The sequence below is a fragment of the Mastigoproctus giganteus genome, chromosome 10 (assembly GCF_048544385.1).
Source record: "Mastigoproctus giganteus isolate SK-2022 chromosome 10, ASM4854438v1, whole genome shotgun sequence".
In the NCBI taxonomy this organism is placed as follows: domain Eukaryota; kingdom Metazoa; phylum Arthropoda; class Arachnida; order Uropygi; family Thelyphonidae; genus Mastigoproctus; species Mastigoproctus giganteus.
The window spans coordinates 217,179,124-217,192,132 of record NC_143584.1 but is presented as its reverse complement, the minus strand read 5'-3'; the positions used below and the strand labels follow the sequence as shown (position 1 = coordinate 217,192,132).

At 36.6% G+C, this 13,009-nt stretch overlaps 1 protein-coding gene across 1 annotated transcript in view; it reads right to left on the bottom strand.

The window, feature by feature from the left end:
* The window catches only part of LOC150079916 (AP-2 complex subunit alpha-like), a 260,057-nt gene that overhangs the window by 89,444 nt on the left and 157,604 nt on the right, over positions 1 to 13,009 (bottom strand). Inside the window, exon 16 of the mRNA XM_090383347.1 lies at positions 8,814 to 8,943. Within this exon, the coding sequence (XP_090239473.1) occupies positions 8,814 to 8,943 (130 nt within the window). The remainder of the gene's footprint in view (positions 1 to 8,813; positions 8,944 to 13,009) is intronic.

Sequence of the window (13,009 nt, the reverse complement as noted above, 5' to 3'; positions counted from 1 at the left end):
AGTTGATAGCCTAAATAAATCTAAGGCTGAGCTGGACAGGTATTTGGATCGAATAGAGGGGTGAAATGGGAGCGTTTTTTTTTTTTTTTTTGGCTGATGCTGCATAAGCTTGTTTTCTTGCATCGTATGCCTCTACTAATGCTAATAAGTAGTTAATGATCAGTACCAAGCAGTGCTCCTTCAGGTTGACTACTTGAACAGGCTGAAAGACTGGCAAGAAAAGTGCAGCTATGTTTTAATGCATCAAAATGCAAGGTTTTACGCTTGGGGAATAGCAACCCTAAAATGAATTACACACTTGTTGGGGCTGAATTAAAAAAAACAGTAGAGGAAGAAAGGGACCTGGAAGTTATAATACAGGCAGCGAGGAAAGCCTATTGCATTCTGTCGATGATCTATCGAACATTATCCTGTACAGATATGGAGGCCATAGTATTAGTATTAGCAATGGCCACATGGTGCAAGGAAACCTATGGCTTATGCTGCATCAGCCAAAAAAAAATAATAAAATAAAATAATAATAAAAAATTAATAAGAGACTAGGAAATAGACAACTTATGCATTTCTCTCCTCCCATAGATAATTATCCAGCTGACCTTTGAATTTTCCCAAACTGTCAGCGCTACCATCTATGTAGGTAACTTATTCCAGTAATTCATAACTCGTTGGCTAAAATAAAACTTCCTGCAATCCAGTCTAAACTTCTTCCCCCGTAACGTGAAATTATGACCCCTAGTTCTAGAATCATTTATAATTGTGAAAATTTTGCCCTAATTCATTTTACATAAGTCTCTCAGAGCCTTAAACACCTCAATCAAGTCTCCTGTAAGGTGCCTAGTTTCCAAGCTCTGCAACCCACATATTCACAGTCTTTCCTCATATGGACACCCTTTTGCCGATCTCACCAGATGAGTTACCTGTCTCTGGACTTGTTCAAGAAGCACAATGTCTTTCTTCAGGTGCAGTCTCCATACTTCAACACAGCATTCCAAGTGGGGTCTAACAATATCCTTATATAATGGGATTATGACGTCCTTATCTCTACTCTTAATTGTTCAATAAATCATCGATAGGACACCATGGGCCTTTCCTGCAACCAGTCTACAATGCTCAGAGAACTTCATGTCTGACTGTATCGTAACACCTAAGTCCCTTTCCTCCACAACAGGCTTTAGTTCAACTTTGCCAAGTGTAAAAGTTATTTTGAGTTACTGTTCCTCAGGTGTAATACTTTACACGTTGCTGGATTAAAACATAGCTGCCATTTTTCTGACTATTCCTGAAGTCTATCTCTGTCACGCTGAAGAAGCTCTGCATGGGGGTGATCATTAACTACAGGAACTCACCGACTTACTTAAGGGTTGCATTCCGCAGAATGCTACATAAGTTGGAATTTCCCTCATGCTTGTGCAGACTAGCAACTGTGCTCACTGAATTGATTGAATCAAAAAAATAAATGTTAGACGAACATGTAAATAGAATTATTTATGGTATTTATTCAATTTTTTATCTTGTGCGCAGAAAAAATTAGAAAAGTTTGCAATTTAAAAAAATTTCAAAATTATAAAAAAGAGAGGGGACAGGCAGTCCCCTATAAATGTCAGTAAGTTTTACCTCTCGAGCATCACTGCCAGAATCGATGTCTTCAGCTGATAAGTACGCCTCTGCAGAGGTTGAGGGCTGTGGAGATTTAGAAGGGGTTGGCCGCTCAAAGTTACGAAAGAACATATTAATGGATGACTGGACGGTGGCTTTTTTCTTTTCATCGTAGATTTCTTTGTAGCAAGCATATCATTCACCCCTCTGTTAACTTTTAAGAATCGTTCGCTGTCAGGATCCATCTTCTCAAACCCCACCATTGCTGATGCAATTTCATGAAATGCCATTGCCATCTCTCTGGTGATGAAGCGTATCAGCTCCTATATTTTGGTTCATTTTGAGCTTCGTCAGCATTTTCTTCTTTCACTATTGCTGCCTACAAGTCAATAAGTTCTTCGTCAGATAATTCCTTCTCTTCTTCCTCTATAACTCCTCCACGTCTTTGGCATCAACCTCCAACTGAAGTAGCTCTGCAACCTTTACAATCTTATCTGTAAACTCTTCTTCATATGATTTGTCTTTTTCAAATCCTTCGAAGCCTTTTATGTGCCGTGGGCATATTTTCTTCCATGTGCCATTTAAACAACTTTTAGTAAATTCTGCCCAGGCCTTATTAATGTTTAAGATAACACAGTAAATATTGTAAGATTTCCAAGAGTCTCTTAATGTAAAATTTTTGTAATTGTCTACTGCAGACAATGCCTGAGCAAATGTTGTGCATAAATAGTATGCTTTTAAATTCGAAATGACACCCTGATCCATAAGTTGGATGAGGGAAGTTGTGTTTGGTGGTAGAAATATGACTCTCATGTTCGAATTGAAATCATCTACATGCATAGGATGTCCAGGAGCATTATCTAATAGAAGCAAAATCTTGAAAGGAACTTCGTTGTCTTTACAATATTTTTCAACCTTGGGAATGAAGTAGCATTAAAACCAATCTTCAAAGAGAGATATTGTTATCCATGCTCTTTGGTTCGATCGGAAATGCACGAGTAGGGTGGCTTTATTGATGCCCTTAAATGACAAGGATTTCCAGAATAGTACACAAGCAGTGGTTTTAATCTATAATCTCCCGCTGCATTAGCCCCAAGAAAGAGTGTGGCCCTAGCTTTTGACGCCTTGAAACCTTGCATTGTATTTTTCTCTCTGGCAATGTATGTTCGATCCGGCATTTTTTTTTTCCAATACAGAGCAGTCTCGTCACTGTTAAATTCTGTGGGTTTTTATGTTATCATGGTGAAATGTGTTTCCCCTTCACTGATATAAAAACAAATACATTGCAGAATCTTCTCTCCATTCCTATCGTGTTGTGTTCAGTTGGGGTGATTCCGTGTTTGACTGCCATTTCTTGTAAACACAAAGGCGAATCGTGCATAAGCAAATTCAGTTCGTGCTATATACGATATCGTTCCCCTATTTATAAATCGTGTATGATCGAATTCGTGTAATGTAAACACGTGTTATACGAGGACTGATTGTATAACCTTTCAGAGAGATAAATAGCTTAGTAATATAGCGAAATTTTCAACTTTCAAGGGCTTGAACGAATTACAAAAAAAATAAAAACCACCAATGTATTATTGGGTTCACATTATGATATTTTCACAATACCTCCATTTATTCCTACGGGATGCAAAATACGCTTCCATGATTTTTTTAAGTTTTTGCCAGGGAGTTCCTGTACTCTACCAATCTTTACATCATCTGCAAATTTAGACATCACGCCCTCTATGCCTTCGTCAATGTCATTTATGAAAATCAAAAAAAAAAACAGTAATCTTAATACTGATCCTTGGGGAACCCCACTTCTTACTTCAACCCAATCTGAGGAATAACCATTTATCACAACCCTCTGCCTCCTGCCCTGAAGGAAGCCATCCAAGTATCTATATAAGGATTTACCCTGTGATTCCAACCTGTTCCACCTTATAAAGTAACCGCTCCTGTGGGACTGAGTCAAATGCTTTGCTGAAATCCAAATAAACAATGCCGAAATTATTCCCTAAGTCTAGCTCTTGAGTGACCCTGTAAAAACAGCTAACCAGATTAGTTAAACATGATTTTCCTATTACAAAACCATGCTGAGTATCCTCCAGAATTCTATTTCTATCTAAATGATCCTGAATTCTACCCTTGATCACTGTCTCCATGATTTTTCCGACCCGACTATTGAAGTTAGACTAACAGGTTGATAATTTCCCACTTCACTCTTAGAACCACCTTATGTATGGGAGATACATTGGCACTTTTCCAATCCAACGGAATCACTCCAGAGTCCAGTGCTGCTCTCATAATTAGCCTCAATGGTTCAGTGCACTCAACCCAAGAGCCTTACTGGACTGTAGGCTCGAAAGTTTTTTCGTTAAAAAAACGTGAAATTTCAACATCATTAATTACATTTTTTTCAACTTCACACCCATAATTTCTCATTGACGTGAAGGATTTTTCTTCTGTGAATATCGAGGCAAAGTAACTGTTGAGTTCATCTGCAAATTCAGCTGGGGTTGTTGTTGTTATTTGGTTTTTAGGAGCATCAGCAACTAAGGCCATATTGCTCTGGGAATATGCGGTGGTCATTCCCTGACCTTTCTGCATCCTCCGTATTTGGTGGTGATGGGCTCGAACCCCAGTCTAATCAAGAAGCGTGTGCTACGCACTGCTGCTTCTTCCCACCTGGCTATGGAGGTGCCTTCAGCTGGGGTATCCAATACTATCCCACGTCCTTTACATAGGGGTCCGATCTGTTTCTCTTCTTTGCATTTATGTGAAGAATTCCTTATCTCCCTTTCTCTTTGCCAGCAATTTCTCATAATCTGCCTTTGCCAGCCTAACCTTTTCTGTGGCACTATTACAGATCAATTTGTAGCTGTTATAGGCTTCAGTACTCTTGATTACTCTAACTTTTCCATGCTATATTTTTCTGCTCAAGTAATCTGTCAACTTCATTATTCATCCAACTTGGAATCCTCCTTGTGGAGTATTTTTTTTTTTAATGGTATATGAGCACTGAAGCCTCCTGTGATTAATTTTTTAAAGGTATACCATAATTCAATTGTATTCGCTCTCTGAGATATCTACCCAGTTAGAGGATATGTAGCATCTTAATCCGTAGTAATTTCCTTTCCTGAAATTATAACCCATTCCTTTGCCTTTAACTACTGCTACCTCTCTCTTCACTGTCCACCGTAGAACTCAGTGATCACTTCCTGCTGCTGGTTCCTGTACTGTCAGCCCCATTATGTCATCTGGTTCGTAGGTGATGATGAGATCTAGAGTATTCTTTTCCCTAGTACTTTCCCTGACATGTTGATACAAATAGCCATCATCTACTTGATTTAAATTTTACCCCCCCCCCATGTGGAGTTTCCTTCCCATTTGCTCCAATCAATTAAAGGCAAATTAAAATCACCCATAATAAGACATTGATCCTTACTTGCCCATTCATCCGCATGTAGAAGCTCTTGTCGTAAGCTTCACAATCGCCTGGCCTGTAGATTACTCCCACTCTCATTATATGTTTGCTTCCCAACTATCTCACACCATACAGATTCTATACTAGCATGCAAAACATCTGAATCTGGGAAAGTTTTCGTCAGGTTCAGGCTGCTTTTGATAAGAAGCATGACCCCACAACCCCTTCTATCTTCCCTATCCTTCCTAAATACATTATACATACTATACTGAAACTCATCATCCCTATCTCTGGGTGGCACCACGTTTCTGTAAGCCCTATCAGTGTTCTCCTCAGAAAAGTTTGCCATCCGGGTAACATTATGGGCGGGAGATGTAATACTTCGTCCTTTGCCTGTAACTACTGTATTATAAAATTTTCTGTTATTTATAAATGTGACTTAAGTGATGCAGAGCAAATATTAATTGCATAATTTAACATTACATGTTCCTGTCGCATTGATCTCAATCGCATAGTATGTTCAAATTAATATCGATCGAGATCAGTACCATAGTAGTACCATGAGAATCGCTTAAATTTTACCCGGGCAATCAGTTAAATTCACCAGGCAGGGCACCCATTCAATAGGTCCTGAGGAGAACACTGCCTATTATGTCAGTGTTACTTGTCCTAACCAACAGTTAGAATTCACTCATTTTATTGATGACACTTTTGACATTACTGTATAAACAATTCAGACTTAGTGTTCTTGTATAGTTAACTACCCTGACACACCCATTAAAGTTATTTAAGCTCACTTCCTGGCATAAGATGCTGGCTCATTTGAAACATTTCTGCCCTCAGAACAACATCTTGCTATGTTCTGTTGCAGTATCAAAAAAGAATCCTTGAGGTATGTGCATAGTCCTATTGTATAAGGCAATTGTAAGACCACATTTGGAATACTATTTTCAAACATGGAGACTTGATTAAAAAAAAATACTGAGCTTCTTGAAAGGGTCCAAAGACGGGCAACTTGAATGGTGAGATCGGCAAATGGGGACCATTTGAGAAAACGCTTAAAATATGTGGGCTACAGAGCTTTGAATCAGGCACCTCAGAGGGAACATGCTTGAGGTTTATAAGGTTGTGAAAGGGGATTAGTAAAATCAATGAAGGTGAAATCTTCACTGTTATAAAGAATTCCAGAACTCGGGGTGCATATATTCAAGTTACAGGGGAAGAGGTTTAGAATAGATTGTAGGAACTTTTCTTTTAGCTGGCAAGTCATTGATTGATGGAACAGGCTGCCTTCAGAGGTAGTTGAGGCTGACAGTTTCAATAAATTCAAAGGTCAACTTCCCTCCTCACATAGTTAGGAGGGAAGTTGACTTCCCTCTTGACTATGTCAAGAGGGAAGTAAATACAGTGGATTCCGGTTATTTGGGCCACCAGTTAATCAGGGCAGTCATTTATTTACTAGGTTCTGTTCTTTAAGATTTGTCCCAAATCTCAAAGAACAGAACCTAATTGAGAAAACAGCCAGGGCTTTCTTCACTTAATTGGGACAGCATGCAGTTTAATCAGGGCAGCAGGCTGCAGCACTCAAGATTCCCCTATGATTGTCTCCAACTGGACCATGTGGTCCGGTCGGATTTCTGGAGGTCACAACCAGAAAACAATAAAAACAATTTGCAGCTTCCAGTTTATTGGGCTTTTCTGTTAGTGCAATCTATTATAAATGGGTAGTGACCTCAATCTTATTGCATTTGTGATAATACTGACAGCTGGAATTATTCGGGGTTTTTATGTTATTATGGTAAAAAGTGTTTCCTCTTCACTAAAATCTTCGATCGCATAAAAAACAAATAAATTTTCAAACTCTTCTCTTCTCTTCAATCCTATTTTTTGAGCTTCATAAAGTTGTTACTCCGTACCTCACTTGCGCATATTATGTTAGTTGCAATTTGCGTGTTCTGTGTTCTTTGTTATTGTTTGCTTATTTTTTCTGTTTCAAATTTTACGACAAAAAAAAAAACAAGTCAGTGAACAGAAATATCAATTAGTTACGCTATTAAGCTATGTATAAGCATAAATTTATTTTTATTTTGCTAACCTGTGGGAAATATTCTTCCGATTTTCATGCATCATTTAATTTTGTTAATTGGAAGAAGTAAAGCGTAAATTTGTGCTCTATATCTTTACTTTTATAGCCTGTGGATAATATTTTTCCTATTTTTGCTTAGCCATTTAATACAATTAAAATTCAGTTCACAAACGTGATCACAATTACCTGCGCTTACTACATAGTATTAGTATCATACATATCATACAGCGAACGGTATTTTATTTTGGAGAGTCCATCGTAAAGTGATTTGATCGTAGATTATATTAAATTACGTATCGTATTTAGATTAAATCAGTTTTGAATAAATACTGTACTCTACATTATTATTCATTGTATGTTTTTTCAGCCTCATTTAACTCGGTTACAAATCATAAAATGCTGTACACGAAGTTTGTTGGGGGTTATAATCTCAGTGCGTTGTACTGTACATGTATTTTGTATCTACAAGACCGAAGTTGGACTTACGTACAAAATGGACTTGCATACATGGAGGGGAAAAAAAACAAAAAACAAAACCAGATTAAGTACATAAGTCGAGGAGTGCCTATATATCGAACCTAAATGAGAAACTAAGTGGTAGATCAGAAGAAAACTTCTGATAGTTAAATGTCAACAGTCAAACCTAATGCAGAGTGAAATTTTATAACCATTGCAATTTATTAATAACCCACACTGAAATAGTACCTCATTTCTTAATTACATCAAAACAGAGATCACTCCAAAGTGTGTATTTCCACCAAGATAGTGTTGCCATGACAGCAAATGCCCACTGAAAATTGAGGCAGAGAGAAAACATTTTTCCTATTTGGGTAAAAATGCTTCATGTCTGCCCCCCCTTTCCTGCCATAATATGGACTCAACAATATATGATTCTAATTTGTTTGAATCATCAAGAGTTTTTAGGCATTAAAAATTTAAAATAACAATCACCAAAGTTCTGAAATTGTAGTTCCAAAAACATTCACAAAGCATTTTTAAATTAGTTGGAAGTTAGAAGTATTTAGATATAGGGAGAGACTATCTGGAGATACACAATGTAACAATGTTTGCATCACTAACACTTAGTGCCAATAAACTTTACAAATAAGTTCTCATTCATAACTGAACCATCCTCAAATTGGAAAAAATAGTTGAACTTATTACAAAATTATAAATTTATTATCTTAATACAATATCATAATATTAAATTTAATTTAAATTCAAAGAACACACTATTCCATACAAAAAATGATTAGTTTATTGGTATGGTAGAGATCAAAAATTAATTTCCTTACCCTGAGTAGTCCAATTAGTAAACAAAATGTCAATATTTCTGTATTCTTGGAAAAAAAATATATGACAATGACAGAATTCCAAATGTGGATTCATAAACATTTCCATTTTATTTGTTATATGATACTGTTCAGGATGATGAAACTGAAATTTCTACTCTCTAACAATACTGATAAACAAACCACTTTTCATGTTGAATAATGTCTTTTTCATATTACTATCATTGTGATTATACAACAAACAAATTTGCCTTTATAGTAGAGTAAACAGTAACAGTATCAGAAACTTAAAATCTGACATTTATTCCTGTCCCCACTAGCACACAATTTAAAAAAGAGATATACATACAACATTAATTATATCAATATACATACATTAATTATATCAACACACACACACAATATATAAATACACACTTACAGTCTGAATGTCTGTTTTTATTTCAGGAAACAGGTTAATAAACTTAACATATGTTGTAAGGAGTAAAGCTCTTGTAGAAACTGCACAGAGGTGATATTTGGAATGTAGTAACTGAAACTGGACTAGTGGGCTACAAAAATTTGGAACAACTATAAATAAAGACGTATCAATATAAAGTCAAAAATTTTCAAAATTTTGGAAATAAACTGTTTGTGAAAGTATAACAAAATATCTCAATAATTTCAATTTTTAGGACCTAAATCAAATATTAAAAAAATTTATAGAAGTTTGCTGAAAAGGTGATGTATGCAATTCGCACAGCCCAGAGCATCCTAGAAATTTGGAGCTTTGAACTCCAAAAATCAGCAGTAGAAGAATATAATTTTACTTTATTTGGCTATCTATTTTAATCAAAAAGTGGCATTGTTGTTTCTGATTTTCTTAAATGATACTGAAAATGGATATATTGCATTTTGTCAAAGTGTACAGATAACATGAAGATAGAGTGGCATGTGACCAGTGCCAGGCAGCACTCCTTCAGGATGACCTGGACAGGCTTTAACAATGGTTGGATAAATAGCATCTTCATTTTAATGCTTCAAAATAAAGTTTACACTTAAAGTGTAACAACCCAAAATAACTAATACACTAAGAAGAGCTGAATAAAAAACAGTGGGAGGAGGGAGAGGGGGCAGAGAGAGAGAGAGAGAGACTTTTGGGCTTGTGATTCAGGCAGACATGAAGGCCTATGATGTCTTATCAATGATTTACTAAACATTTCTTGTAGAGATAGGAGTACAAAATTGGCCACAGAATGCAGTTGTGAGAATGCTTGTAATACTATGTGCAAGAATGGAAACTGTACCTAAAAAATCACTAGCAGGCTTCTTTTGAAAGGGTCCAAAGACAGGCAACCCATCTTGATGAAATCTGCACAAGGACAAATGCATGAGGAAAAACTTCAAATATGTGGACTACAAAGCTTGGCAATCAGGCACCTTAGAGGGGACTTGAATGAAGTCTATAGAGCTTTAAAATGGGACAGTAAATTGAAAAAAGGTGAGATTTTCCTTCTTTTAAATAATTCCAGGCCATAAATATTCAAATTAGGAGAAAGAGGTTTAAACTGAATTTTAAGCAGTTTTTCATTTAGACAGTAAGTTATTAATTACTGGAATTTTTAATAAATTAATCTAATTTAAAGAAAGAATCCAATGTGGTTTGCACAGTTTTTGTCCTATATGCATTTTTAACTACAGCACAGACGTTATCAAATGCAATAGTTGTTTCTTTATATCAACATTACTACAGGCCAACACATTCTCTATTATATTCAATGCATTTTGGGCATCTTTTTTAGATGGCAGTGTGCACGCTTCTTCACTTTTGCTGTTTAAAGGAGGCAGTCGTCTCTGAAAGCTAGTAACCAGCAGCTCTTCTGGTGTTGGCATTGCAGTGGTAGCAACTTTATCATCCACCTTCACAAACTCTTTAAATTCACCAACAAAATCCATATGCTCCTTCAAATTCTTCCATTCCTCACTGTTGCTATTACATTCGCCTGCTGGACCATGTTTTTCGATGATGTTCTCTCCAAAGCCACTCTTTCTGAAGCAGTTGATTATTACACTTGAAGTAATACTTTCCCAAGCAATAACAAGATTACAGACAGCATCCAAGACATTCCAATTTGGCTGCAAATTGTTCCCTCCTTCTACGCTGTGGATCAAGTACCTTATAAGACAGGTTCTATATGCTCTCTTGAGGTTATAAATAATGAATTAATCCAGCAGTTGCATTAAACTGGTGGTATTGGGGGGTAAAAACAACAGCCATATATTTGTCAACTTAAGTGTCTCGGCAGAATGTGCTGTACAACGGTCTAAAATCATCAAAATGTTCCTTTTTTCTGAAGCCATTCTTCTGTCCAATTTTGATAACCAAGACTGAAAAATTTTGACCATAAGCCAAGCACTTCTATTGGCCTCATAATCACAGGGAAGTTGGTTAACTGCTTTAAAACATCTTGGCTTGGAAAACTTACCAATCACAAGTGGGTTTTGTACTGCCATCTGAATTGCAGCATAACAGAACAGAGAGTCTTTGTTTACTTAATTTTCCACCATGACAAGACTCTCTTTGAACAGCAAATGTTTTGTTTGGCAACAAATTATAAAATAAACCTGTCTTGTCAAGATGAAAAATATCCTTTGCCTCATATTTTTAAAGGATGGGCTGTACAGAACACAACCAGTCTGTAGCCTTTTCTTTGTCGACTAATCCAGACTCGCCGCAAACATTTCGTGAAACCAAGTTATTCCTGTCTTTAAATCTTTGGAGCTAGTCTGCTGCATTTTAAGTTGTTAATCCCATGTTGCTGAGCTAGATAATTTGCAGTTTCTTGCAAAATCGGACCTAATATTGGCAAATTATATGCACACACATTTGTTGGTACCACTCAAAGTTTTGTTTCAAGCTCGTGTTCTGCACCACGAATTCGTTTCCTGTTTTTCCTTGCTGCTCCAGTGTCACCCACTACAAGTCTTTTTCGGTTTTTCAGTATTGTAGATAAAGTTGGTAAAGGGATGTCGTATTCCTTTGCAATGTCCATTTTGCTTCTTTCCATCCTATCAGCCTCTTGTATAATTTTTAGTTTAATTTCCAGACTTAATTCTGTCCATCTACATTTTGTTGCCATAACACTGCTAATATAAACAAATTTTAAATTAATTTAAAGACAAGTTCCGAAAAAGATATCAGCTCAGATAAAATGGCATAAAAAACAGATTGCTGTATACGATAGAAAAAGACTCTTTGAACTGGGGTAACAATTGCAACTGACCTTATTCCCGTGGAGAGTGAGGAAGTATGTAAACAACTTAGAAAAACTTTTTATTCTTTTGTTAATTTAACAATTCATTCTTCAGAAAGATGTTTTTCAGAGTGCACTTGATGTTGTAGCTACCATAAACTGCTTTTGTTTACACAAAACTAATTTCTAACAAGTCAGTACCATCCTTTGGGAAGTAGGAAGCCAGGTGGCCAGGGGCAATAATCGGATCGCTCTGCCAAGATTTGTATTAAACATACAAAATGACAATATTTATTTCTCACGGGGTGAAAAAGAACTTTGTAATACATATCTATATGCCCGAATTTTGTAAGAAACAAATATTTATAGAAAAGCCTATCCTTTCGCAGGGGATGGTATGTGCTTCATAAAAATGAATACTTTGTATAAACGGAGTTTGTATTAACCAGATTTTACTGTAATAGCATTTGAGAGAGAGAGAGAGAGAAGTTACAAACTTGTTGGGATTTGACTATAAAATATTAAGACCTTGAAAGGTTTGAGTAAATTAAAATTTTTTTTTTTTTTTAATCCACAGGTGACACAGATTAGAGGATATGCACTTAAATTAAGAAAGGATTGTTTTAGACTGGTTAGTTTAGACTAAAAGAAAATTCTTTTGGCCAAAAGTAACCCTTTGGCCAAAAGAATTTATTTCAACAGTTATTAGCATTAGCAGAGGCATTTGATGCAAGAAAGCAAGCTTATGCAGCATCAGCCAAAAAAAAAAAAAAAAAAACCCACTTCCACTTCACCCCTCTGTTTGTTCAAAATACCTGTCCAGCTGAGCCTTAAACTTATTTAGGCTATCAACCTCCACCACAAGGGATGGAAGTCTGTTCCACCAACCAACCACCCGCTGGCTAAAGGCAAATTTCCGCACGTCTATCCTACATCTGTCTTTCCTCAATTTGAATTTATGCCCTCTCAGGTGATTTTTCTGAGCTAGAGGAAGAATCCCATCAGCATTGAGCATGCTTAAACCATTCAAGGCTTTATACACCTCTATCAGATCACCTCGCTGGTGCCTAGTCTCCAGACACTGTAATTTGCAAAACTTAAGCCTTTCTTCGTAAGAGCACCCCTTTGTTCCATTCACTAATCTTGTTGCCCTTCTCTGTACTCGTTCCAGCAGCTCTACATCCTTCTTGAAATGAGGCCTCCAGACCTGTATACAGTACTCTAGATGTGGCCTGACCATCGCCTTATACAATGGAATAATCACCTCCTTATCCCTGCTGGAAAAATTCCTGTATATCATTGACAATACTCCATGAGCTACCCTTGCAGCCCGTCTGCACTGCTCAGAGAACTTCATATCTGCCTGCACAACCACCCCTAAGTC